The 25,181-nt window shown below is 37.5% G+C and overlaps 1 protein-coding gene across 1 annotated transcript in view; it reads left to right on the top strand.

The window, feature by feature from the left end:
* Nucleotides 1-25,181, top strand: part of Myo1d (myosin ID) — a 269,339-nt gene that overhangs the window by 12,364 nt on the left and 231,794 nt on the right. The window contains exons 5-11 of the mRNA XM_023719899.1: nucleotides 1,270-1,473; nucleotides 4,142-4,287; nucleotides 4,367-4,481; nucleotides 7,419-7,589; nucleotides 11,078-11,148; nucleotides 14,453-14,527; nucleotides 22,693-22,825. Coding sequence (XP_023575667.1) covers nucleotides 1,270-1,473; nucleotides 4,142-4,287; nucleotides 4,367-4,481; nucleotides 7,419-7,589; nucleotides 11,078-11,148; nucleotides 14,453-14,527; nucleotides 22,693-22,825 — 915 coding nt within the window. The remainder of the gene's footprint in view (nucleotides 1-1,269; nucleotides 1,474-4,141; nucleotides 4,288-4,366; nucleotides 4,482-7,418; nucleotides 7,590-11,077; nucleotides 11,149-14,452; nucleotides 14,528-22,692; nucleotides 22,826-25,181) is intronic.

The following is a 25,181-nucleotide window of genomic DNA, read 5'->3' as shown; positions in this document are numbered from 1 at the left end:
CAAGATTTAACTCTGAATCAGAGATGTATCAATCTTGAAATTATTATGTAGCAATATATGCAACAAATAAACATTCTGACTAAGAAGACTTATATATTTTAATTTGTCTTGTGTCTTCAAATTAGTTTAATCAAGTGTGAATTTTATTTTGTTTTTACTTAGCCTCATTATTTTAGCATGAGAAACAGTAATCCTGTCAGATCAAATAACAGTGTGTTAAAGAAGAATAGATTGGTGAAAGAAGGGGGAGACACACCTAATTCTAAATTTAAAATGATAGTAAAGGGGCCAGGGAGATGGTTCAGTGGAATAAGCACTTCCCTGGCAAGTGCAAGGGCCTGAGTTCAATCACCGGTTCCGCCAAAAGATAAAAAATAAAATTAAAATGATAGTAAAATCTATAAAACTTTAAAGCTTGTTGCACAAATTCATCATCAGGTCAAGTTAATCAGCAGACTATTTGATATACTTGACATTTGGTAGTTGGTTATTAAGTATTGTTTATTGAGTAAAATATAAATAGACTCAGACTCTTAATATGAAAAGATGAGATATATAAATAGTGCCATTGCAAATCAAGATGAAATGCTAGCAATTCAATAGATGTTGCCGAAGCGCTGACCATGTGAAAAAATTGTTAGGTTCTTACATTAGAGCATGCACCAAAATAAATAGAGTAGATTAACAATTTAAAGGAATAAGAAAAAACTATTGTAATATTGAAAGAAAATAACTCATTAAACCTTTGCAGTAGAAATGGTCTAAGTATGACACAAAACAAAGAAAACTTATTCATAGATTTCCTTTTAATTAATTAATTACTTATTTATTTGGTACGGGTTCTCGCTACAAAGCTCACACTTGTAGTGATCCTCCTGTCTCAGCCTCCTCAGCACTGGGATTATAGGCATGTGCTACCATACCCAGTTTCAGTGGCCAGCTCAGTGCCCAGGGCAGGCACAACATGTGGTATTGGGGATCGAACTTGGATCCTTGTGCTTGCCAGGCAGGTGCTTAGACTGTTGAGCTATCTCCCTAGCCCCCATTCATAGATTTGATTGCATAAAAATGTAGAACTATTATCAAAACAGATACTGAAAATCAAAAGACAGAAGTGCCCATAGAAGAGAAAGAGAACACACGAAGAGCTAGGTTTTTGAATGTTGCCGTGCATGTGTCACTAGAATTATGTTTAAATTGACAAATATATTTTTGACATAAAATTTCAGAGCCTCATTGGACATGGTATGTTTTGGTTTTTGTATACAGGGAAATTTAAAATTTGTAGTGGATGGTGACACGCCTCTTATTGAGAATAGCAAGGTGGTATCCATCATAGCAGAACTTCTTTCTACTAAGACAGACATGGTGGAGAAAGCCCTTCTTTTCCGGACCGTGGCCACCGGCCGTGACATTATCGACAAGCAGCACACAGAACAAGAAGCTAGCTACGGCAGAGATGCCTTTGCCAAGGTAAGATTTTAGTTAAGTGCTATGGGCCTGCAGTGGATCTCGGCTGTAGCACGAGCAAACACCTGTGAGAGGTATCCAGACATCCCTTGCAAATTTTAAATTTCCCTGTATCAAAAACCAGAATACCCCATGTCCAATGAGCTTATGAAGCTTTGTGTCAAGAATATATTTGTCTGGAATTGTCTTTTAAAAAAGCATGTTCAGTATATCCATTCAAATACAGTTGGTGCTTTTGTGTTGAACTCATCCCCTGAAACCTTGCTAAACTCATTTATTGATCCTAATACTTCCTTTTTATGGACCTGTTAGGATTGTTTATGTCAGATATCATGCTGTCTGCAAATAAAGATAATTTTGCTTGTTTGTGTCAAAAAAAAAGAATATATTTGTCAATTTAAATATAGTTCTAGTGACACTATATATGGCAGCATTCAAAAACCTAGCACTTCTTGTGTTCTTTTTCTCATCCCCAGCAGCCTGAGGCTTTTAGAAACTATAGTGGTACCTCAGTTTACAAACTTAATTCTTTGCATGATTCTCATTGCAAATCTGGGGGCCGGGGAGATGGCTCAGTAGAATAAGTGCTTGCCTGGCAAGCACAAGGGCTTGAGTTCAATCCCTGTTTCCGCAAAAAAAAAAAAAAAAAAAACCTTCTCATTGCAAATCCACTTGAACATAATCAAACTCCTGCATAGGTTAACATTGAACCTAACCATTGAAATTAATTTGGTTTCTTTAAAAAAAAAAATTGTTTTCTGACCAATTTGGTTCATGACCAGAATTATAGAAAGAACCTAGTTTGTGTACTGAGGTACCACTGTATGATGAGGCTTTCTGAATATCACAGGCCCTAACTGTGAATGTTACTGCCAGAAAAGCAAATCTGATCAACCATGAGAATGAGGGACTCACAGATGTTACCTTAGCATGGTCTGCCTCCAACCTGCATCTCTTACCTCCTTTCATACTCTTTTCCAGGCACCTTCTTTATTCCGGCAATTAGTCTTCTCTGAAGCCTCACTTTTATTCCTTTCTCCTCTCAGCTACGGCACCTTTGCACACGCTATTTCCCCTTCATGGGTTAGTCTTCTCTCCCTCTTGCATGACCACTACTTGTTCTGCTGACCTCAGTCCAAGTATCAGTTTCTATAAGAATCTTTTCCCTTGCTGCACTACACTGAATAGATTAGATTTAACCTCTGCTACATTTCTTTAGCATGTATAAATATGAAAGAATGTATGTATATATGATCTTTTTCCTTCACTCTGCTCATAGGTCTTCTGGAGATTGAGATTGTTTTCACTTAGTATTATATCTCCAACAAACTGTACATAGTAAATCCTCAGCAAGTAGTTAATGAATGAATGAGTTCCTAAGCATCTTTTGCAATTTATTTGAGGCTCAAAGTAAGATAATAACATTTTTTAGAGGTGAAAAAGTTAACAGTCCTAAAAGGACATGAGTTTGAAGTAGGTGTGAGACATCTACAAATCATTGTGAGATACAGAGTCAAACCCTAAATTCAGAGCCCAGAGAGTTGGGTCTAGGTTATGATAACATTTTGGGGGGTCAGATTATATCAGTCTTATGGAACAGTGGGGAGATAACTCAGAAGGTGTTAGAGAGTGAAAGAGAATCAGAAAGAACTCCAGTTTTTATAGGCCAGGTAAAGAAGCCCCTATCAAGTTCACCCAACAGGTCGACTGATAAAACAAAGTAGATTAAGAAAGGAGAGTATTATGAATCTCAAAATGCAAAGAATTTTGTGAACAGAAAAATAGGTTGAGTGACTTGGAGAAGCTAAGAGGTCCATGTACTACAAGAAAGTATGTACAAAGGTAGTTGGTGTCCTTGGTACATCATGTCAGTGAAGTAATAGGACGTAAGTGAAGACTGGAGAGGGTTGGAGGATAAAAGGGTGGTGAAGACAGGAGCAGAGAGTGGGTGTTGTGGGAGTGTTTAGAAGGGCTTTCTAAAGATGTAACTTTATGGAGCATGTTGTATCAGGACATGTGTGCGCCATGTGTGGCAGCTTAGAATGCATGTTCTTGGGTGGTGGAAGTGTGCTTAATTCTCAGAGAATTTCAAACCGTGGGCTTTATATAAGGCTCAGCCTGTTATTCAGGATTAGAAATCAATATTTCTATTTTTAGAACTCAGAGTTTAAGCATGAATTCAGTCTCCAACTTTTTAGAGTTGATGAAATTAATAATGAAACAATTAAATGGCTTATACAAGGAAATAAGCATATCAGCATCATAATGGGGCATGGAAACATGCCTGGGGAAGGTACTTGGGATATATGTAATAATTGAAAGTCTTTTAAAAATCCAAATTACTGCCCAGACATGGTGGTTTATATCTGTAAGCTACTTGGGAGATGTAGGTAGAAGGATGGCAAGTATAAGCCCAGTTTAGGCAACTTAGCAGGACCTTGTCACAAAATAAAATATTGTAAAAGGACTGGGGAGGTAACTTAGTGGTAGAGGGCTTGCCCAGCATGAGTGAGGCTCTAGGTTCCATCCCATCACTAAAAAAAAAAAAAATTCAAACCTTTTGTACTAAATAGTAAGGAGATGGTAGACAAGAATTTAAGGCATCCCAAATCCAAATAAAGGCCTCTTTTTTTCAAGTGAGCAGGCAGTTATGATGTTATTTTCCTCACAGGCAATATATGAGCGCCTTTTTTGTTGGATTGTCACTCGCATCAATGATGTGATAGAGGTCAAGAACTATGACACCACAATCCATGGGAAAAACACTGTGATCGGTGTCTTGGATATTTACGGCTTTGAAATCTTCGACAACAATAGGTAAATTGGTTAAGATACTTAATGCCTTTTAGGGTTTTTTGTTCATTGGTTTAAACTTAATTTATCCCTTTTCCTATAGCTTTGAACAGTTCTGCATCAACTACTGCAATGAGAAACTGCAGCAGCTGTTCATTCAGCTGGTCCTGAAGCAGGAACAAGAGGAGTACCAGCGGGAGGGCATCCCATGGAAGCACGTGAGTGGTGGTGGAAAATGTCTCCTGTGGCTAAGGTGCTGCCGCTAACATTATTGAGCTTGTCCTTCATGATCTCTTTGGGTACTAGAAACATCTGAACTTAGTTTCCATTTTGGGGATATGTGAATCCAGTTCATTTTCATGGATGTTGATGGATTTCTCCAATGTGATAGACTCACTAGTGCTCAGAACATGCAAAGTTACAGCCAGTAAATTTAATCTTGTCATTATATGGCTTGGCAACATATGCACTTCTTGGTTCATATGTGTCTACTTGAATTTAGCAGCATCTATATGAGCTATGACCTAACTATACAGTGGAAAATTTTTAAATGATTTTTTAAGAAAATTATTGGAGCCGGGGAGATAACTCAACAGAATAAGCACATCCCGGGTAAGTGCAGGATTCTGAGTTCAATCTAGGGTACTACAAAAAAAAAAAAATTATAATAAAAGACACATGGCCTTTAATCCATCAAGAAGCTCCGCTCACTTTGAACACACTTCTCCCATTGTTCTTACCATTTTCTGAAGTGGTTCTAAAAGTTTTCTTTCATGAATCTCTTTAGTTGCACTGTCATGGCTAGATCAATTCAAAGTTTATTTCTCATGGTCTTTGGGGAAGATACAGGAGCCACGTGGTGCTAGAGCCAGTGAATAAGGTAGATGAGCACATATTGTCATGCTTTGATGAGCTAGCCTTTCTGTTGAATGACACTTGGCAACTGTGTTTCCTGAACAGTAGTCTTTATCATATCCCCTAAAGACATCAAGGAGGACTTTCAGAACTGCTTCAGAAAGTGGTAAGAATGATGAGATGAGTAGGTCAAAGCAAGGGGCATTATTTTGAGAAGAACTAATGTAATATGTCTTTTTACTATAACATATCTTTAAAACTTAAACATTCCCTGTATATATATTTGGTACTGGGAATCAAACTGAGGACCTTGCATTTGCTAGGCAGGTACTGTACCTGCCCAGCCCACTGTATATTTTTATCAAATCTCATAAGTTGTTTTTATCTTAAATTTATAGAAATTTGGTTCCATATCTTGTTTTAACTCCCTGTCTTTCCTTTTTTCTTCTTTTACTTTTTAAGCTAAATAACATTTCACTGTCTTTAGTTAGTGACAGTCGTATCCTCTGAAACCTGCATATGGGGATGCTTGCATTATTTTCTTTTAGTTATCACCCCTCTTTTCATGGCTCTCTAAACTTGTTATAATTGTCAGAGGCCAGTAGTTTGGTTAGATATAGTCAGAGAGAACAGCAGGTCCATAACAACCTCCAGGGAGCACAACTGAAATGAATGACTTGTTTGGCTTCCTTATTGCTTATAATTAAATCTTCAGCTCATAAGAGAAATAAGACTAAGTAATTTTGTTTGTATGTATTTTAAAACAGTTTCAGGAATGGGTTGGAAAAGTGCTAATTTCCAAATTTTGATAACTTTCTGAGTATAAAACTGTTTATCCTCTAGTTACACAATAAAAATAAAGTATTTGTTTTTCTGTGTCGAGTGTAATAGCAGTAAAGGGCTTATGTGAAATGGCATATTTAAATTAATTTTATATTCCTTCCTACCTTCCTATTTTTGTTTCCTTTCATTCAGAAAAAAAGTTAAAATGGTAGAGTACCTTTCTTGCTTCAAACTGCATCTTCACCTTCCCATGTGTTAAACACTAAAATACCATAAAAAGTTTCTTTAAAGTATACTAACATAAATTTTACCTACTTACAAATAAACCAGAGTTGTCATTTACTTTATAAAAGAACTACCTGTAGTTTTCTTTAAACAATGAGATTTTATAGCACGTGTAAAATGTAATTAAATTCAGTTAAGTTCAAATGAATCTAAGAATGAATATGTTTTATACTATACCATATAATCAGAAACAAATTTTCAAAACAAATTTCATTATAAAGCTTGTTATTGGGGCTGGAGAGATAGTTCATCAGCTTAAGGGCCTGCCTAGCAAGTGCAAGGTCCTGAGCTCTATCCCTGGTTCAAAAAAAAAAAAAAAAAAAAAAACTTGTTATTTAGATGTGATTCAGAAGGCTGAGGCTGGAGGATTGTTGCAAGTTCAAGATCAGCTTAGGTTACAAAGTGAGCTCAAGGCCAGCCTGAGCTGCATAGGGAGACCCTGTCTAAAAAAAAAAAAAATCTGGAGGAAATGCTGTTGTTGTTGTCATTGTTAATCACTCAGTCTCATATAATTAAAACTGCAAGTTCTGTATAATACTTCATTATCAGGTAGAATGTCAAATAATATATTAAGATACTTGTTGCCACTTAATGGAAGCTGATCTTATGGTTCATGGCAAACAGGTTGGGGGAGGGAGAGTGTGAAAGAGTAGGGCTATGTTGGGATCTGGGGACAGGGATAAAACAAGAGTTGGTAAGGGGAGAGATGTTTCCACTGTAGAATTTATGACTTGAGCTATCCACATCTCTGACAAGCTGTCTCATAATGTGAAGTTAAGGAAGAAATTAAATGGGAGGCTGAGGCACGAGGATCATGTTTGAGCCAGCCTGAGCAACTTAGAGGCTTAGCAAAACATGGGCTCAAAATGAAAAATAAAAAGCAGAGAAAATAGCTCAGTGTGAAGATCCTAAGTGTGAAAGTCCTAATTTCAATCCCTATCATCACAGAAAGAATGAACGACAGGCAGGCAGGCAGGCAGGCAGGCAGACACAGAGACAGAAAAGAAAAGGAAGAGAGAAAAGAAGGAATTGTTAAATAGACATCTATTAGAATGTGTGTTCATTTTAGTGTTAGACCTTAGTAATGCTAGTTACATATTTGACATTAGTAGCTTTCCGTAAGCTCTTCAAACAAGGGATGGGGGCCCCTTGAGTTGCCTAAATAATTTAGAGTGATGCATTTGAAGATGGCACTGCTGCTCTCTTGGACATTGCTCACTTGTGTCCTACAGATTGATTACTTCAACAACCAGATCATCGTGGACCTTGTGGAACAGCAGCACAAGGGCATCATCGCAATCCTAGATGACGCCTGCATGAATGTTGGCAAAGTCACCGATGAAATGTTCCTGGAAGCACTAAACAGTAAATTGGGCAAACATGGCCATTTTTCCAGCCGAAAGGTAATGTATTTAATAGGACCTTCCTCCTAATTTAGATGTGTAAGATTTTTCTCACTGTTTGACAGAGTTAAATGACTGCATGTGCTTGGTTAAAAGAATGTCCACTCTAATAAAAAGAGAAGCCATAAATATCCATTAATTGATTAACTGCTGTGGTTCTGAGTTGTTTATAAGTGACAAGGCTGATAAAATCATAATGTCCAGCAGAGGGAGCTCCAGACTGTCTCATGTGCTTGAAAGGGGAAAAATGAACATGATTCTTCAGAAAGCATGATGTCATTTACAGCCAATAGGTGCAGAGTCCTTGTTCATGTGCTAGAATTTTACCCCTGCATCTGAGTATTCTGGCACAGAAAGGAGCTTTTGTCCTTGACTTTACTGTAATCCTCATATACACAATATAGTGTGTGCTCTGCCGTGAATCTTCAGATTGTGTGACTTCCTAAAAACAGAAACTCTAATTGTAATTGAGGTTGTTAGAGGGTAACTCATTCTTTCAGTGAATAGGTAGCCTTTTAATCCCCTGTTTTTTGCAATTTAAAAATGTCATAAAGAATCGGTGTTTCTGTCATAATTGGTGACAACTGTGATTTTTAGACCTTTTTGCCAGGCTTTGCATATAGTGTGATTATCACTGATATTTGTGTAGAACCTGTTTTGAGAAGGGGCACAGACTGCTGTACAAATACAGGTTTGTCTTGCAAGCAGAAGCTGAAGAGAAAACAGGACCCCAGTCCTTCATGTTTGTAGGGAAAGGAGCAAACATTTCTGTTCCTCCAGCGCTTCATATATAACTACAGTGCTGGGGTTTTTTAACATTAATTAACCTATTTTCTAACTGTGTCCCCTTTGAAATTACATAACCAGCACATGGAAATTCCACAGTTAACTAGAGGAAGCATAGAACATTAAAAAAACTGATTGCTAGCTAATATTTATTTCAGGCCAGTTTTTATGAAATACTGTCTTTGATCTACTACTGAGAATTGACTGGTAACCTGTCACAATTTGGCATGCAGATATGATAGATCTTTGACTTAAGAGATCTGAATTAGAGGTATTCCTTTAGTCATTCCCAATTTACACCCCAGATATCTAATGGGTGGCATTCATTTTCAGATATAGTCCTTCGTGCTGGGGCAGAGCAGTGTGCAAAGTTAGCAGCGACCTAAATAATTTAGAGTGATGCATGTAGAGATGGCACAACACATAGGCAAGTGTCCTGTCTTTGAGGAATACTTTATAGATGCTCAATGTAATCACAGTGCACATTTTGGAGATTCATCCAGCATTGTGTCTACCAAATGGTAGCTACTCAGTCAATGTTTGTAAAGTTAAATTGAGCTGTTCACAGATATATCAAATAAATATTATTTAAATCTTCATTTGAATAAGTAGATATTAGTCTCATATAAGAAATCATATCCATCTTGTGGTATCTTTCACCTTAGCCATTTGTATACCTGAATTAGATTTGTTTACTGAATATTTTGAAGCATAGTCTTGTTCTTAAGAGCAGCTATCCGCAGTACTTTTAAGAATTTGCCACACTGATTTGATAGAAAGTGCTAAAAAATAATGTAGATATATATATATATATATATATATATATATATATATAATTATGGCAACCCTGGTTTCTCAACTCTCACACCAATTGGCCCTTTCTTCTGGCTTCTATGGGACAAATACTCGGAGTTCCCAGTGAAGGGAAAAAATGAATTAACTAGGCTATCAAGATACTTTAATCACTATGAACCCTTTTGTTAAATAAATGCCATTAGCCTGTCTATTGAGCCAGGTATTATCATTTGCTACTGCTTACTGATTAATTATAGGCTTAATGGTGTGTTAAAAAGGGTTTCTGGCTTATGACAGTTTTTACATTTAGGAACAAAACAATTTCTTACACATTAAAGTTACCATGAAACATATAAATGGTCCAATAAATCATAAAATATTTTAAAATAAAAAATTGAGAAAAATATATCCTCTTAAAAAATAAGTAAAGAAAAATCTAAAACTTTCTGTGTTCAGATCAATTGAGATTTTGCCATGTATCCAAATGTAAAAATATTCCCTGGGGTCTTTTTGCTTTAGGGGTTTTATAAATAAAAGGATTTTATAAAAGGAGTTAGTTAGAAGAAAAGAAAAAAATATGTATTGTGGTAATTCCTCTGTACATTATATGCTTTGATCTCCATAGTTCATTTAACCTTCATAACAGCTCTCTGAGATAGGTGTTATTAGAGGAAAAAGCAAGTAGATGGTAGAGCCAAAGTTTGAACCTCAGAAGCCTTCTCTAATGTCCTATAATTATCCACTTGTCAAATTGATAGACTGTTCCTTTAGCAGTCTGATTGTCAGCGTAGAGCCCACCATCCTGATTGGAACTTTTGTTACCTAACATTAGAGTCTGAGTGGTTTTTGTATGTGACCATACTTGTTGCTGTGTGGATTTGCAGATGTCTGCTTGAGGCAACAGGCTATCTATTAATCCTTCACAGGGCTGACACAGTCTAATGACTGGTATAACAATGAAGATTGTGGAAAGTAACAGAGACCTCCAGGGCCATGCAGAAACTGCCTTCTCATAAACTAGGAGTAGTGAGGAAGAGCTTCACAAGGTTGACCTTCTGTGAAGAGGCCGACCTGAATGGGAATCCCACCCCCACAGGCAGATGAGCCAAGCCACTGTGTACATAGAAGAGCACAAACATCATGTTCAGTTTCATGAGTTCTTCCCAGGGCGGCCACTTACTAGCTGTGCGATCTTACACCGATCACCTCGCCCAGTGGTGGTGAACCTAAGGCATGTGTGCCACAGCCACCTGTTCGTTGTCATTGAAAGCTCTAAAAGGTTCACCACCAGTGACCTAGCCCCCTTGAGCTTCAGCCTCCATGCGTGTGTGGGAAAGATCATAATGTAATACTTTCAGTGTAGACTATGCGGGCTGCTTCAGACATATGTGCTTAGTGGATAGTAAGCCCTCAGTGTGATCCTTCATATCCAGGAGGAGAAAAACACTGTGTCCGTGAGGGGAGGCTGGACTGCATTAAGAAAGTAAACAAGATGTAAGTGTCAGAAGGAAGTAGCTGTCTGTTGCTCTAATCAGGGATCCAGACTTCTTCCAACGTCTGGCAAACCTGACCCCAAGGACTGCCCTCTGCATCCAGCTGGTGTGGTCACTCACTTCCTCCCACCTGGGCCTGGAACAGCCATGTTTCACTTCCGCTGTCCAGAACTTGATCACTGGGCCATGTCAACTGCAAGTGTAGCCTGCAAATGAGGTCCAGCCATGTGAATTTCTGACTATAGCTCAGTCTTTACTATATAAGCCAGATATTTAAATCAAGTCCCACATTATGTGATTTCATTCATGGTGTTGTGATTTGTGACATTAGGATCATCCTGTATTAGGATAGACTACACTTTTAGAAAAGTAAAAATGTCTTTTTTCAAAATATTCTCCTTCTTGATTTCTTAGCTCTGTGCCTCAGACAAAATCCTGGAGTTTGATCGAGATTTTCGAATCCGGCATTATGCAGGCGATGTGGTGTGAGTATCTTACTTCACTACCTAGCATGGGCATTTGCATGTGGTGTATCTTACTTTGCTACCTAGCGCTGACATTTGCATGCAACGTTGCTTCACAGAATGCAACCAGGGAAGCTGTTAGCTGTTTTCATTTGCATTTTCCAGTCATTTCCTATGCCAGTGTGTTTCAGTCTTTTCATTTGTGAAAAAAATGGCATAGCTCAGTTCATTCCTTGCTTTTTAAACATTTACTGAACACATACTGTATACATTGCAAGAAGAAGGAGTAGCAGAAGGTTCAGGGGTATCAAGTACCCCGTTTGTGTGAAGAGCTAAGAGAGCTGGGTAACTGCATAAGCAGAAGCTGTTTTACTATATTATTTTTCAAGTATTTGAAGCAATAAAATGCTTACAAGACACATTTTCTGATTGCAGTGGAAGTAGAGATTGATATAAAAATAAAACTACCTTGATATCATAGATGCCAAGAGCTCCTGTAACAAATTATCCTAAGTCAGTGGCTTAACACACCAAGAACATGTACTTTAACAGTTTTGATGCCCAGAGGTTCCAGATCAAGGGGCTGGCAGGGGCCACACCCCCTCTGGAGGTGCTGCTAGCATAGAGTATGACCCCTTTTCCAGCTTTTGGTGGCTGTGGGCATTGCTTGGCTTCTGGTTGCGTCACTCCAGTCTCCGTCTCTGTGGCACACTGCTGCCTCCTCTTCCATGTGTCAGTTAACTGTCCCTTCCCTTTATCTTAAAAGAACACTTACCACATTTAGTATCCCCTCTGAGTGCTCCAGGACAAGCTCCTCCTCAAGATCCTAAGTATAATCACATCTTTTATTGTAGAAGTGTATATTTATGGGTTCTAGGGAATGATGTGGGAATCTTTTGTTTGAGGAAGGGGATCACTTCTCAGCCTGTTAAATTTTGTATGTTTTCTCTGTTCACTGAACACTGCTCTTCATACTGTCTGATGTGCTCTTTTCCTTTTTCATTATTTTCACATTAAAAATTCTTTCCATGTAACCCATTATAGGAAGAGGTTAAACAAGGAAAAAAAGCAAACAATCATTTCTATAAATGCTGAAAAGACATTTGAAGATTTTTAATAGCTATTCCTTATTTTAAAATAAAACCCTAGGATCAGAGAGATAGCTCAACAGTCTAAGTGCCTGCCTGACAAGTGCAAAGACCCAGTTCAATCCCCAGTTCCGCATGCCCTGCTGGCCCTGGAACCCTGAGCGCTCTCTGCTGGCCCCAAAACTGGACATGGTAGTGCACACCTGTAATCCCAGCCCTGGAGAGCCTGAGACAGGAGGATCACTACAAATCCGAGCTGCATAGTGAGACCCTGTACCGAACAAATTTAAAAAATAATAAAATAAAACTCTAGGATCATAAAATAATGTGCCTTAAAATTATTATGCACATTATGCTATCAAACTAGCCATCAGTGCTAGAGTGGGACGAGTGTGCTTCTCTGGTCCTGTTCCTAGGTTCAGGAATACCAAAGAGAGGGTATCTAGTACCATGCAAATACTCACTGAAAATCCAAGTCTTACTTTTATACAGCTCTGTCTTATAATGCACAACAGCACAAATGCAGAACTGAACAGAAACCCTCAGGACCCTAAGTCCAGCCTCTTCATTTTACAGAGGAATGAACTCATGCTAGAGAAGTAGAATCCTCACTCAACATCACATATAGAACTCAGATAATATAACAAGACTCCCTGTCTAGAACTCTGATATTCAGTGCTTATGGCTTCTCTTTCTCTCCTAAGCCCTTCAGTCTTTTTCTGGATTTTTACTATCTTCCATGTATACAGTACTTTATATGACATGGTGGCTGCGTGCAAAGATTTTCATGCAAATATATATTCCTACAGTAAAAGATGGTCTAAAAATAATTCCAATATGAATAATAACATGAGCTGTCAGAATTCAGAGTACAAAAACAATACAATACATTTAAATGTTTTGGTAAACCCAGGGAGGATGATGCATCTTTGGATGCTGAGAATTACAAGAAATGAGAAAGGTGCTAAATAATATTTAGGAAGTAGCAATGAAATCCCTTTAATTGGGTTTATTTGTAGTTAGCATTTTATAGTATAGATTAGAAATACCTGGAAAAGTAGATTGCGGTCAGATCACAGTCTTAAAATCCAAACTAAGGACTTGAATTTTCAGTTGTTTAGGTTTGAATGAGTTAAGAGTCAGCTGACCTAAAAATTCAATGAAAAGTGACAGGAAGCTAGTAGTAAGAAGACCTAGCTTGAGGCAATCAAGGAAATAATTGTGGACATAGTGACCTTCAAGCATCTGTGAGCAGCATAGCCTAAAAGAATTTTCTTACAAGCCATGGTGGCACATGCTTGTAATCCTAGCACTTGGGAGACTGAGCCAGGAGAATCCCTGTGAGTTTGAGGCCAGCCTCCGCAACATAGCAAAACTCTGTCTTAAAAAAAAAAAAAATGCTGAATTAAATATATAAGGCAAGGAGTCAGAGAGGTCAGGACTAGAGAACTGAAATTGTCTGTATCAATGTGATTGCACAGGAAGAAAATGTAGACAGGCAAGAGAGCAGAAGTATATCCACAGGCTGCCTGTGCAGTTAATAGTTACCCAACCTCTAGCCTCTGAGCCCCACTGCAAGGTCTTCTTCTACCCAGCATTGAGTGTGCTTCTCCTAGAAGCCACGCCAGTGCCTGCAGCACTGCAGCCTCCACACTCACTCTTCTCATGGGTGTCCTCTGAACTGAACTTTCAGCCCCTTCCTCACCCCTTTCAGCCCTGAATTCTAGGCTCATTTCTTGTCAGATCTTCTGCATGTGCCTGCTTCCATCCTTTCATTCTGTGTTTCATCATATAGTCTGCCTGCCTTTTTCTCCTCTGCTTACCCAGTTCTCACCATCCTTTGCAGTTCTTGGATTCTTTTATCCTTCCCTGAGCACTGAACGATACTTAGGTGAGTCACTGACCTCCCCACAGATAAAAGTTTTTGTGTGTTGCCTTTATCTTAGGAAAGCTCTGTGATAAATACAGCTATCTTTTAAAAAGTCATATTCTTGAGGTAAGCAAAAATATATAGAAAATTACCTTAGAATGATAGGACTGCTGTTGGCTTTCCTTCTGAAGAAGAGAAACAAAGTCTTTTCTACTTAGTAAACTGGGAGTCCTTTAACCCAGAAGTGGGTGGACAATACCAGCTTTAGGTAATTGATTGCATAATTAACAGTGGAAGGGCTTATAGAGGCCTAGAAAAGCTTAGAGTGGGTAATAATATGTGTTTTCTATTTTTTTCCCTCTGTTAGCTATTCTGTCATTGGTTTTATTGACAAAAATAAAGATACTTTATTTCAAGATTTCAAGCGCCTCATGTATAACAGGTATGGTTAATATTTTCCTAATTATTTTTGCGCCGAGCCCCCTTTGACATATTGCATAGTGTATATACACATAATTATGTTTATGTGACAGTATTAAGAGTTACTGGCAGGCTTCCTATTTCTACTTTATTATGCTTATTATATGAAAAAATATAAGACCTTGGGACTATAAAAACCAATCAACTTAGGCACGAAGACCTGCTGCTGATGTGATTTTCTTTGATTTCCCTTGGGTACCCTCCATGTCTCTGTTTATCACCACCAGCTTTCTGGAACCCCCTAACAAGGTACCTCATAGTCTCCAGGCCAGACCAGTGATGACAGGAATGTTAGATAACCTTTGGCCCACCTGGAAACTTTATGTATTCAGATTCCCACTGGAGTGCCTTTGCCACCAAATAGAGACCGCTCTGAAATCAGACTGGCACCCAATGTCAGTGAGCGCCAATCCTAACTGAGCAAACAATTTTCTCACTAGTAAACCACATATGGAAAAGCTGGGCAGAATAAAATCAGGCAAATGATCCCACATTTAAAAACTCAGTATGGAAAGAAGAGAATTCTTGAAACAGTATTTACTCATTTATTAAATCTGTTCAGTCATTTGATTGTTAATGATCAAAAATGTACTAAGCATCTTTGGACCACACATTCTTCTATGCTCCGGGATGCCAAACAATTTAGACACTATCCCCGTCCTCATGGAGCTTATAGTCCTATGGAGATGACACGAACACAAATAACTTTCAGGTATGACAAGTTTTGTGCAAAAAAATAAAGTAGTAAAAGATTAAAGAGTACTAATGGGGCAGAGTAGCTGAAGTATTAGATACAGGAAATGGGACTGTAGAGACAAAATATTTTTTAAAGAGAATGCAAAATAATAATAAAAAAGTTAGAAATGATAAAGAATTTCACTAAACAAGTGTGAATTTGACAGTATTTGTTGAATAGGGTTGTCTTCAACTTAATTGTTTAGATTACCAGATAGATAGATAGATAGATAGATAGATAGATAGATAGATAGAATTGGAAAAAGAAAGAAAAAAGAAAAAAAGTTCTAAAAAATTAAGGAGAAGGGCCAGGGAGATGGCTCAGTGGAATAAGCACTTCCCTGGCAAGTGCAAGGGCCTGAGTTCAATCCCTGGTTCCGCAAAAAAAAAAAAAAAGAAATTAAGGAGAAAGAAAAAAGAAGAGAAAAAATTAAGCATTAATTGCTCCCTTCCATAGACCAGCAGAAATCCACAGTACAATTATTGAAGCCATCCTACATACACACATAGGTATATCTCTTCCCCCACCTCTCCTGTTCCTCTCATCTCAGTAATTCCTGCCTTTTGAACAGAATGATTTCCTTTTCACAGTATCTATTGTATTCTTCAGATTTTATTTACTCTTTCAGGTTCTTACACTAGGAAGACAATATGTTTGCACATGTGGGTCTAATTTATTTCACTTAAGAGGATGGTCTCTAGTTGCATCTATTTACTAATTCGAAGCCTCACATTTATCCTTTTTATAGCTGAATAATACTCCATTGTGTAAAAATACCACATCTTCTTTATCTTTTCCTCAGTTTATGGACATTTGGGTTGTTTCCAAAATCTAGCTATGACAAGTTGCGCTGCTCTAAATATGGGTGCACATATATTGCTGTGGTGTGATTTCAGTTCTTCTGGAAAAATACCCATGAGAATAGCTGAGTTGAATGATACCTCCAATCTTAGTTTTTTGAGAAATCTCCACACTGATTTTTCATAGTAGCTGTACCAGTCTACACTCCCACTAATGGTCCAGAAGGATTCCTTTTTCCCCACAGCCCCTCAGCATTTGTTATTGGCTGACTTCTTGATGATAGTCATTCTTTCTGAGGTGAGATGGAATTTCAGGGTTGTTTTAATTTGCATTTCTTGAATGACCAATGATGTTGAACCTTTTTTCATATATTTATTTGCCATTTATATTTCTTCTTCTGCAAAATGTATATTCATCTCAGATGCCCATTTTTGGACTGGGTTTTTGAATTTTAGAGGCTTGATTTTTTTTTTAATTCTTTATATGTTCTAGATATAAGGCCTTTATCAGGGTGCCAGTTGACTAATTTTTTCCCAGTTTGTGGGTTTTCTTTTTACTTTCAGTGATTTTTTTTTTTGATGTGCACAACCTTTTCAAAAAGATGAGGTTCCAGTTGTTGATTCTTTGAAGTATTTCCCATGCAGTGTGATTTTTGTTCATGAACTCTGTACCTATCCCTGTGTCTTCAAGATTTCTACATACCTTTTCCTCTAAGAGATTTAGTGTTTCTTGGGTTTAAAAAAAATGTTTCTGTTTTGATATTTAAATCTTTGATCCATTTTGAGTATAGTTTAGTGCCTGGTGATAGACATGGGTCTAATTTTAGTCTTTGGCATGTAGAAAGCCAGTTTCTCCAGCACCATTTATTGAAGAGACTATGTTTCGTCCAGTAAATGTGTTTGGCCCCCTTGTCAAAGATAAAGTGACTGAGTGTGTTTGTAGTGTCTCTATTTCCTAATATGTTAAATTGATCCTCAGGTCTTTTTTTACATCCATACCATGCTGATTTTATTACAGTAGCTTTATAGTATAATTTCAGGTCAGGGGTTGTGATGCCTCCTGCCTTTCCTTTGTTGCCCAGGATTGCTTTTTCTATTTTGGGTCTCTTCTGGTTCCAAATGAATGTTAGGAATGTTTTCTCTAGATCTGTGGAGTATACTAATGGCATTTTAATCCAGATTACATTGAATTTGTTTAACAATTTGGGAGTATGGCCTTTTTCACAATATTGGTTCTTCCTTCCAGGAGCAAGGAATATCTTTCCATTGTCTAAAATCCTCTTTGATCTCTTTTCTCAAAGTACTATAATTTTCACTGTATAAATCTTTTACTTCCTTTGTGAGATTGATTCCTAAGTATTTTATTTTTTGTGGATATTATTGTGAAAGGTGTGGTTTCCCTAATTTCTCTCTTGGCATGTTCATTATTCGTATACAAAAATGCTATAGATATTTGAGTGTTGACTTTGTATCCTGCTTCATTTACAAATTTGGTTATTAAATCTCTGAGTCTCTTGGTGGAGTTTTGGGGGTTGTCCATGTAAAGTATCATGTGATCTGTAAATGATAATTTCACACCTTTCTCTCCAATCATTATTCCTTTTCTTTCTCTTTTCTAATTGCTGTATCTAATGGTTCCAGAACTGTATTGAATAGAAGTAGTGACAGTGGATATCCTTGTCTAGTTCCTGATTTTGAAGTTAAGGCTTTCAGTTTTTGCCCATTTAGTATGATGTTGGCTGTTGCTTTCTCATTGATGGCTTTTACCAAATTGAGATGTAGATCATATATTCTGATTTTCTGTAGGGTTTTTATCATTAATGAGTGTTGGACTTTGTCAAAAGCTTTTTCTGCATCTATGGAAATAATCAGGTGGTTTTTGTCTTTGGCTCTATTGATTTGGTGTATTACATTTATGGATATGTGTATATTGAACCATCTCTGCATTCCTGGGATGAGGCCCACTTGGCCATGATATATAATCTTCTTGATGATTTGCTGCATTCTGTTTGCTAGTATTTTATTGAGGACTTTTGTATCTATGGTCATTAGAGAGATTGTGGTTTTCTTTTTTGGTTGGGTCTTTATCTGATTTTGGTATCAGAATAACACTTGCCTCCAGGAATGAGTTTGGGAGAATTGCTTTCCTTTTGATTTTATTGAAGAGTTTGATAAGAGTTGGCATGAAATCTTCTCAGTTTCTTGTAGAATTCAGCTGTGAATCCATCAGAATCTGGGCTTTTGTTGGTAGGCTTTTTTATTACATTTTTAATTTCATTTCCTGTTATTGGGTTATTCAGAGTTTTTATATCTTCTTGACTCAGAAGACTCAGAATTGATTTTGGCAGTTCATATGTATCTAGGAAACTGTCCTGTGTTTTCCATCCTGTGAGAGTAAAGATTTTGGAAGTAGGCATTGATGATCTTCTGAATTTTTATAGGGTGTGTAGTGATTTCGCCCTTTTCATTTCTTATTGCATGAATGTGAGTTTTTTCTTTCATTTTTTGATAAGGTTGGCTAGGGGTTTGTCAATTTTACTTATTCTTTGAAAGAACCAATTCTTTGATTCATTAATTCTTTGTATTGTTTTCTTCGTGTAATTTCCTGCCTTCTTTGGGCCTTTGGCTTGACTTCCTCTTCTTTATCTAGGACCTGGAGGTGTAGCATAAAATTGTTTATTTGGAGTTGTTCTGTTTTTCTACCATGTGAATTTACTGCTATAAATTTCCCTCTTAAGATGGCTTTCATTGCATTCCACAGGTTGCAGTATGTTGTATCTGCATTTTCATTTGATTGTAAATATTGTTTAATTTCTTTTGTGACCCACTGGTTGTTCAGGAGGTTGTTATTTAATTTCCATGTGTTTATGGTATTTAATAATTTTTTAATAATTTCCAGTTTCACTGTGCTATGGTCAGATAGTATGCATGGGATAATTTCAGTTCCTTTGCATTTACTTAAACATGCTTTGTGTGCTAGTATATGGTCTATTTTGGAGAATGTCCCTGTGCAGCTGAGAAGAATGTACATTCTGACTTTGCTGGGTGGAGCACTGTAAAGGTCTACTAAGTCTATTTCTTCACAAGTTTTGTTTAGTTCTGTTACTTCTTTGCTTTTTTTTGCCTAGTTGTTCTATCTATTTGTAACAGTGACATGTTAAAGTACCCCATTACAATTGTATTATTGCTCATTTGATTTTTCATGTCTGTTAAAATTAGACAAGAGGCCAGGGAGATGGCTCAGTAGAATAAGTGCTTGCCTGGCAAGTGTAAGAGTCTGAGTGCAATCCCTAGTTCCACCAAAAAAAAAAAAAAAAAATTAGACAAGATATTTAAACAGTGCTCTCAGTTTAATTTGCTAGAAGGTGGTTCATTTTTGTGAATTTTCAAGCCACCAAGAATGATGATAGAGCTGTCAGTGTATGAAAATTGTGAAGATGTAGGAAAAGAGACCATGTAAGAGCCACACATAGGAAAAAAGCTCCATTTATCATGTAAAATGCACCTACTTAGTGGAACAAATAACAGAGTCTAGCATTTCTCTATGTGAAAACATGTTAAAAACACAAATTGGAAAAGCAGTCTGATTTGACCAGTGGCAGTGTCCCAATGTGTTGCTGGGCTTGTGTATTAAGAGGGCACACAAGTGACCAGGGTTCAATCCCTGGCCTGCTGTGTGGGCCCCACCCCTGGGGCACACTGAGACAGAAATTGAGACTGGGCTGTAATCCCAGCGCTTGGGAGGCTGAAAACAGGAGAATCACTATGAGTCAAATCTATGTAGTGAGACCCTGTAGACCCTGTACTAAATACCAAAAAAAAGAGGGTACACAAAATGGTATGTTACCCTGATGACTTTAGAAACTTTGTTAGGCCCCAGAGATTCTTCTCACTGACAAAAATTGTACCTTTTAATAGTGGATTAGCATCACCTAAGCCCACAGCACATAGGAACATAGCAGTATGTGGGCTTATTTGCAGCAAAAAATCTAATGGTCACATGGGATGTCATACTTGTACTGGTGTGACAGGCTACTTTTCCCTGTTGGAAAAGCTGCTCAGTAAGTTAAATAGCAGCAAGAAGTCTCATTTATTAATTGACAGAGAAAAATCTTATCCATGGAATCCGGGCTGCTTAGTTGCTGGGTAAGCATAGAGTCAGAACAAAGGAGCTTAGATAAATCTAGCAATTAAAAACATCAGGCTAAGGGAATCCATTTTACAATGGGGCTGGTCTTGCCAAAGGGGTAAAAAGATTGCAAGTCTGTCAACTGCAACTAATTGCCTGTGTCTCCACCATGGGGAAACCCTTGCCTGTAAGATGGTAAGTCTTGACATCTTTTCAGTTAAACCCATCTGCCTAGATGATATTTAGATGGCCTGCTGTGTGGGCCCCACCCCTGGGGCACACTGAGACAGAAATTGAGAGCTGTCTTTTCTCTACACATTCTGATGCTTTAGTAGCGGACCAACCCCCTAATTATGACTCTAGTTTGGTTTGTATGTGTTAATGAATGTGATCCTCGATCTCTAGTTCTGTATGTGTGTGCATATATGTGCATATACGGATGGGGACAGATCTGTCTTAAACCTTGTATACAAACTGGGTTTCTCATTATGTGCTTTTAAGAAAAGGGTACTGGTATTTTAAATGCCTGAAAATATTTTGTTAATATTAGTTACATTCATGGCTTCATGGCTTGAAAGTGCATCCTTGTAAAATAACTTTGTGAATCTGTTTGGATTCCTTATGCATCAGCTCTATTTTAATATATGGCTTTATCTCCTTTATTTTTAACTTTCCCCTTCTTCCATTTACAGTCATAGTATGAGAATATCTAAATATGGCCAATAGTAAGGTGAAGAATTTGGGGCTTGACCAGGAGGCACATGGCTATAATTCCAGCCTGAACTACCTAGTAGAACCTTGTCTCAAAAGATTAAAAAAAAAAAAAAAAAAAGTAGTAGATACAGCCTAGGCCTAAAGCCTTAATCCTTTAGCATATGTTAGAATTTTCCAAGTACACAAAGGGTGACTTTAAACGTTCTGGAAATTCTGTTCAGTAGGTGCTCTAAAATGATCCAGGCACTGTGTGCCCTAGAAGTAAAGAAACATGACCTTAAATTATCTCTTTGTTAAAAATAAAAATGGAAAGTTATTGGATGGATGGATTTGGTGGTAGATGCCTGTAATCCCAGCACTCAGGAGGCTGAGGCAAAAGGACTGCTGAGAGTTCAAGGCCAGCCTGGGCTACATAGTGAGTTCAAAGGCCAGCCTTTGAGACCCTATTTCAAAACAAACAAACAGAAAAAAAAGCTAAAGGAAAAAACAATATGTGTTTATATGGCCATTTTTATTGATACAGATACACAATTGGAAGTTACGGACTAGGACTATAAAGTAGATCCACAAGCCGTAGATCCCTGCAATGACAGTGAGGGGCAGGAGTGTTGCTCTGCCTACATTCACAGACCCCATCAATATATCACCAATCACCTTCGTTCTCTTGTCCACCATTCTTTCCTTTTGCAGCTGTTATTTGGAGCACCTGTGTAGTAGAAATTTACTGGGTGCTTTAGGGAACCAACTCCATTTTCTCAATTTTATGCAGGCGAAGAAAAAGTGGGCAAAATGATAGCAGTTATAAGCATAGTTAGAAACCAACACCCATATTCTTTTCTTTTTTCAGCCCTCAAATTTTTAAGAAAAATGTTTATGACAAGAGGAGAGTTTCCAGGAACCAGGCGACATTTTAAGTTCCAATTATTTTAAAATAAAAAGCACCTAAAATGAAACAAGAACAAAATCACAGTTGAGATCACCACATGTTTTTAAAAATATCTCCACAGAGCCAAACAGTGAATACATGTTTTTAGATGCAAGTTGGCCTGAAGCACAGTTTTAGAATTGGATTGCAACAGTCCTGGTGTCACATCAATAAGATACTGTAACTGCCAGTACTGTCTGTAAATGTGTTCATAAATTCACCTGCAGGGAAGGAATCTGCTGGAAGGCAGTGTAAAAATGGTTACTTTATATTCCTTATCTGTATTTTTAGAGAGCTGCCTTTGTAGTGTTACCTGTTCTGAGTATTTCTTTCAGTAATGTTTTCTGCCATGATATTAAAAATCAGTGTCCAACTAGTGCTTTATCCAACCACTACAAAGTCAATTAGTTTTCCATATATTTTTTTTATTTTTTATTTTTTATTTTTTTTGGCGGAACCGAGGATTGAACTGAGACCCTTGTGCTTGCCAGGGAAGCACTTATTCCACTGAGCCATCTCCCCGGCCCCGTTTTCCATATATCTTGTAAGAGCCATGTTAGACACTGGTTTAGTTTCAAGGTAGTATAGATGCCACTTTTAAAAAGTTTAAAGGATTTTTAAATGTGCTGTCTTTTGGGAAATTTTGTAGTGCAGTATCCATCATTATGTCAGCATAATTTTCTGGGTGGAATAACTTCTCCAATTAGGTCTTCTAAGTTCAGCCCAGTTGTGACTTCCAGGATACAGTTCAGCAGGATTACTTAGCCATTTTTATTCAACTTATTTGAATGCAACATTAACATTGCTCTCCTGTACGTCTCAGTTCAAATCCTGTGCTGAAGAATATGTGGCCTGAAGGTAAACTAAGCATTACCGAGGTGACCAAGCGCCCCCTGACCGCTGCCACCTTGTTCAAGAATTCCATGATTGCTCTAGTGGACAATCTTGCATCGAAGGTAATTATTTTCTTTTCTAAATACCTGTTTTAATTATAGATTCCATACATAAGGAATGTATTTATGATTTGCTTTTTAGGTGATTATTTTTAGTTGTAAGGAAATCTTTACTCCTGTTTTTAAAAACTGAGTGAGATAATTGTTTGTATCCCAAAGCCTTTCTTCCATTTGAGTCTTTTATTCTATTGTCATGATCATGGAAGAAATGTTAATGTTATTTAAGATTTAAGTAAGGTATCCTATGCCTGGCAAAATGAACTTCAGCCCTATGAAGAAAACAGGGCATGGCAAAAAGGAAAAAAAATCATGAATTAAAATGTAGTAACATACCTTCTATTCTGTGCTTAAATATTAAATGGCCAGAGGGAATTTTAACAAGAAGTTAGTATGTTAAGTATTATTAGACTGTTTTAATTACTTGAAATATAAAGATATATTATTGATAATTTTCTCTGCTTTTTATTCTTATACTGCTTGATAAACTAAGTCTGGGTTTCTCTTTATTTCTATCTTTCTTTTTAATTTTTTCCTTAAAGAACAGATTTCTACTCTTAACGGCTGCTGTTGACAAGTTTGATAAATTAGGAAGCATTCTGGGACTCATTATTTTTAGTTCCTTCATTTTTATCTTTCTCTTCTGGTGCTTTTCCTGTGTATTTTCTTCTAATTTATTATCTTTTTTAAAAAAATCAATTTCCTAAGAATTTAAATTTAAATATATACTGTTACTTCACTGTGGATAAATTAGGAAAATGCCACAAGAGCACATCTGTTCAGTAGCTTTCTGTTTCTTTTATCAAGATTCTTTGGCCTCAAGTGACAGCAAATAAGCATGGTTTGTTGGCTTGCGTAATCAAATGTCCAGAAGGACACAGGGACTGGAGGCTGAAATACCACTAGGACTCCTTACTGCTGTAACTCTTCTCTCTGTGTCCCCTCCAACCTGTTTCTTGCAGTAAGGAGGGAAGAACCTAGAAGGAAGTCATGTGGCCCAAAAAAAGCTGAACACTGAATTCGTAGGTGAAATATATTTAATGAACTAGAATAAAGAACATTGTTTTTTTTTCTAAATTTGGTAAATGTTCTTTTTTCAAAAATTAAAATTCTAGAACCTTCTATAAGTTCTGTATCAGGAATTATGTTTAACTGCTAGTGAAAGAGATCCTCAAAAGCTGACCTACACAAGAGTCATACAAGAAAGAAGTGTATGACTCAGTCCCATAGATGAAGTATAGGAGGCATCCCAACTGCAGCAGCTGCCACAGTGTTTCTAGTCCTTCCGGAGTTCTGCTACACAGCTCTTGTGCTTGGCATCCTTCCTTCAGTGAAGATGGCAGCTGGAACTTCCCTTCCAGAAGGCCTCCTAGAAGTCTCACTCAGGCCTCATCTGTGTCCCCTTGCGTGTAGGTACCAAGGTAGCTGGAAAACATTTTGGGTTTTTTGTTTTATTTTCTTTTTCATTGGGTTCTGGGTCTTTTTTTTTTTTTTTTTAATTCTGGTCAGGCACACACCAATGGAGAAATAAGAATTTTGTTTCCAAGTAGGTAAAGGTTATAAGCTATAAAGTAGCAGTGAGCCCAGCACTCTTTGTAGCAGCTCCCTAATTTGAAGGGATGAGGCATGAGGGAGAGAAGGAGTAGGGCAAACAAAAGAATATAGACAATTTAGGTTGGGGATAGGGAGCAAAGGTAAAACAGTAGATTTAGAAAGTGCAGCTGGGTATGATAACCCATGTCTGTAAGCCCAGGGCTATGGGAGATTGAAGCAGGAGGATTGAAATTTTAAGCCCACCTGGGGAATTTAGTGATGTAATGCGACAACTTGAGAGGCTCAAGTTGCCTGCCTTAAAATAAAAACAGAGGACTTGAGCTGTAGCTCAGGGTGGAAGTCCCAGCTCAGTCCCCTGTACCAGAGAGGGAAGGAAAGAAAGGGGGAATAATATGGTACCAATATGAGGTATGACTGAAAAACATGGTGAGTTCAAATTTTAAAAACAAAGATTGTAATAGAAGATGCATTGCCATTAATCCCCTTCAGAATACTCACCTTGGCTTCAAACACACTTACCATATCACTTTTGCTACTTTCTGCAGCAGTTCTAGGCTTCTCTTTTAGGAGCCTCTCAAGTGTCCTGCCATGGCACCCTTCATATCCTCAATTGATTCAAAATGCTTACCTCTCATGGTCATTTTGACATTTGGGAAAAACCAGAAGTCTAATAGTACAAGACCCTTTGAATAATGTGGATGAGGAAACATTGTAATGTGAGCCTACATTTTCAGTATAATGACATTCAGCAGCAGTATTAACCATATATTTTATTATACCTTTTAATGATAATCATGAAAGAGATGTT

Source organism: Octodon degus, unplaced genomic scaffold (assembly GCF_000260255.1).
Source record: "Octodon degus isolate 3935 unplaced genomic scaffold, OctDeg1.0 scaffold00072, whole genome shotgun sequence".
Classification (NCBI taxonomy): domain Eukaryota; kingdom Metazoa; phylum Chordata; class Mammalia; order Rodentia; family Octodontidae; genus Octodon; species Octodon degus.
The sequence above is the reverse complement of the archived record's forward strand: the minus strand, read 5'-3'. Positions and strand labels throughout refer to the sequence as shown.